General features: G+C 39.5%; 1 protein-coding gene across 1 annotated transcript in view; it reads right to left on the bottom strand.

Moving 5' to 3' along the window:
- Nucleotides 1-2,490, bottom strand: part of MROH9 (maestro heat like repeat family member 9) — a 160,045-nt gene that overhangs the window by 84,674 nt on the left and 72,881 nt on the right. Inside the window, exon 9 of the mRNA XM_007937776.1 lies at nt 1,577-1,731. Coding sequence (XP_007935967.1) covers nt 1,577-1,731 — 155 coding nt within the window. The remainder of the gene's footprint in view (nt 1-1,576; nt 1,732-2,490) is intronic.

The raw sequence follows: 2,490 nt of genomic DNA on the forward strand, positions 1-2,490 counted from the left end.
GGCTGGCGGTTCAAACCCACCAGCCACTCCTCGGAAGGAAGGTTGGGCAATCCTACTTCCGTAGTGATACTGCCTCGGAAACCAAGGAGGGGTCGCTATGAGTCGGGTTTGACTCGACGGCACATAACAACAACAACAACAGAAAAATGAAGTTATTTAATTTGATTAGCACTTGGTTGATTTTAACATCCTTTTGTTGACAGCAATTCATTTAACCCTTATAATAGCTTCTGAGATACCAAAACCAAACCAAACTCACTGCTGTCGAGTCGGATCTGACTCATAGCAACCCCTCCTTGGGTTTCTGAAGCAGTATCACTACAGGAGTAGATTGTCCAACCTGCCTCCTGAGGAGTGGCTGGTGAGTTTGAACCGCCAGCCTTCCCTTCTGGTTGCCAGTCAAGTGCCTTAAGCACTACTCCACAAAAGCTCCTAGTTGAGGATCAAAGAGTTTATGTTAACTGCATAATGTCCCACAGAACATCAGAGTCAAAGTTGGGATAGACCCAGATATCTTTGTTTCCAAAGCCTAAATTCTTTCCATCAATCACTTCCTGCCATTTGTACTACTAAGTTTTATGAGTTTTATGCCCTCAAGTCAGACTTGACTCATAGCGACCCCTCCTTGGGTATCTGAGTAGATTGCCCAACCTTCCTTCTGAGGAGTGGCTGATGGGTGTGAACTGCCAGCCTGAGGCACTACACTACCCTCCCCCCCCCAAAAAAAAAAAAAAAAAACCTTGTTGCCACTGAATTGATTCTGACTCATAGCAACTCTCATTGGGTTTCCAAAGCTATAAATCTGTATGGAAGCAGACTGCCTCATCCTTCTTCCACCAAACTTTAAGTAAGCAGCCAAATGCCTTAACCACTACACCACCAGAGCTCCTGTACAGGAAAGCCTTTCTTTCCAATGTACTAAATAGAGTAATGTCATTTGCTAAGCTCTTATTATGTATCTGTTAGATCATATTGTCCAGTATGCTCACATCCAGCATGTTTTTTTCTTACTAAACATTTCTTGTGATCATTGATCATGAATTTAAGATAAACAGTAAGGATAGGAGACTCCCAATTATATTTGGGAATTTTTAATGTTCCATTACTTTTTTGGTTGGGTGGAAATATCTTACGTTTATCCTTAATAAGTGAGAAAAACACACTATTATTTTCTTCAAGAAAAACAAGTAAATTCATTTAGGGGAAGAAAAATCCATTATCATTTTGAGGAGAGATTTGTTCCTATGAGATAAGTTGCCGTTGTGCCGTGGAGTTGATTCTGACTCATAAAGACCTTCCTAGGCTGTAATCTTTATAGGAACCGATCACCAGGTCTTTTTTTTCCCCCTATAGATATGTAGCAGAACACAATTTAAAGCCTCATATAAATAATAGTGATGATGATCATTTATTGAGGACCTACTCACTTAAGTTTTTTGTTAATTTTATGGGATAGGAAAACAGATCTTTTAAAGAAAGAAAGTAAGGTCTAAACATGGTAGACCAAGTTTTGAGACCAGTCTACCTGACTCTGGGACCTCTAGAAACCCTCAGTAAAAAGTTGAGGGGGTCTTACTTGTCTGCTGGGACTGGGTAGTCCATAAGTTGAAAGATGACTTTCTTTGGTGAAGTACGTGTTAACAAAGTAATGACCCGCAACATGGCATGATTCATAAAGTAAGTACAATTTCCACACAATTTCTTGTAAATAGTATCCACAATCTTAGACACCTGGAAGAGAAGGGTCAGGTCAACAAGAGTTTCCTGTTTTCTGGTCACTTCTAACCAAGACATTTCTTGAACATGAAAATTCAGTTCTTCTCAGAATTAGCAAGCAAGCAATTTACTCATAAATAAGCATCAGTAGTAAGCATATTTATGTGAATGACTTTGCTGTTGTTGTCATGTGCTGTGGAGTCAGACCGACTCATAGCGACCCCTCCTTGGGTTTCTGGGGTGGTATCGCTAAGGAAGTAGATTGCCCAACCTTCCTTCCTAGGAGTGGCTGGTGGGTTTGAATCTCCAGACTTCTGGTTAGCAGTCAAGCACCTTAGGCACTATGCTACCAGAGCTCACATTGTGAGTGACTAATACTACAAATTATTTATTAGGATAAGAATAAACCTGTACATTTATGGACAGTGGAAAATACTCCATTTTTTCAAAAAAGTTTATTTTGGGGGATAGAAGTTCTCTATACAAATTATAAAACTTCAATAAAAAGAACAAATGTATAATGTATTTCTCTAAGGAAGAAAGTCAAAATAACGGAATAGAATAACAATGGAACTGCACACTTCAAGAAATCTTTTTGAAAATTAAGATTTTAATCTACATACATACTGAAAGGGATGATCCATGTATCAGAGGAACAACTGTTGTGCCCAGGCTGTAAAGGAGAATTTCGGAAGAGAAGAAGACGCCAACCCACGCCAATGCAAATGCAATAGGACAGTTTATTAGCTAACTTAAGTCAGGGTCTTTGCCCTT

The sequence above is a fragment of the Orycteropus afer genome, unplaced genomic scaffold (genome assembly GCF_000298275.1).
Source record: "Orycteropus afer afer isolate SDZICR_OR568_19922 unplaced genomic scaffold, OryAfe1.0 scaffold00044, whole genome shotgun sequence".
In the NCBI taxonomy this organism is placed as follows: Eukaryota; Metazoa; Chordata; class Mammalia; order Tubulidentata; family Orycteropodidae; genus Orycteropus; species Orycteropus afer.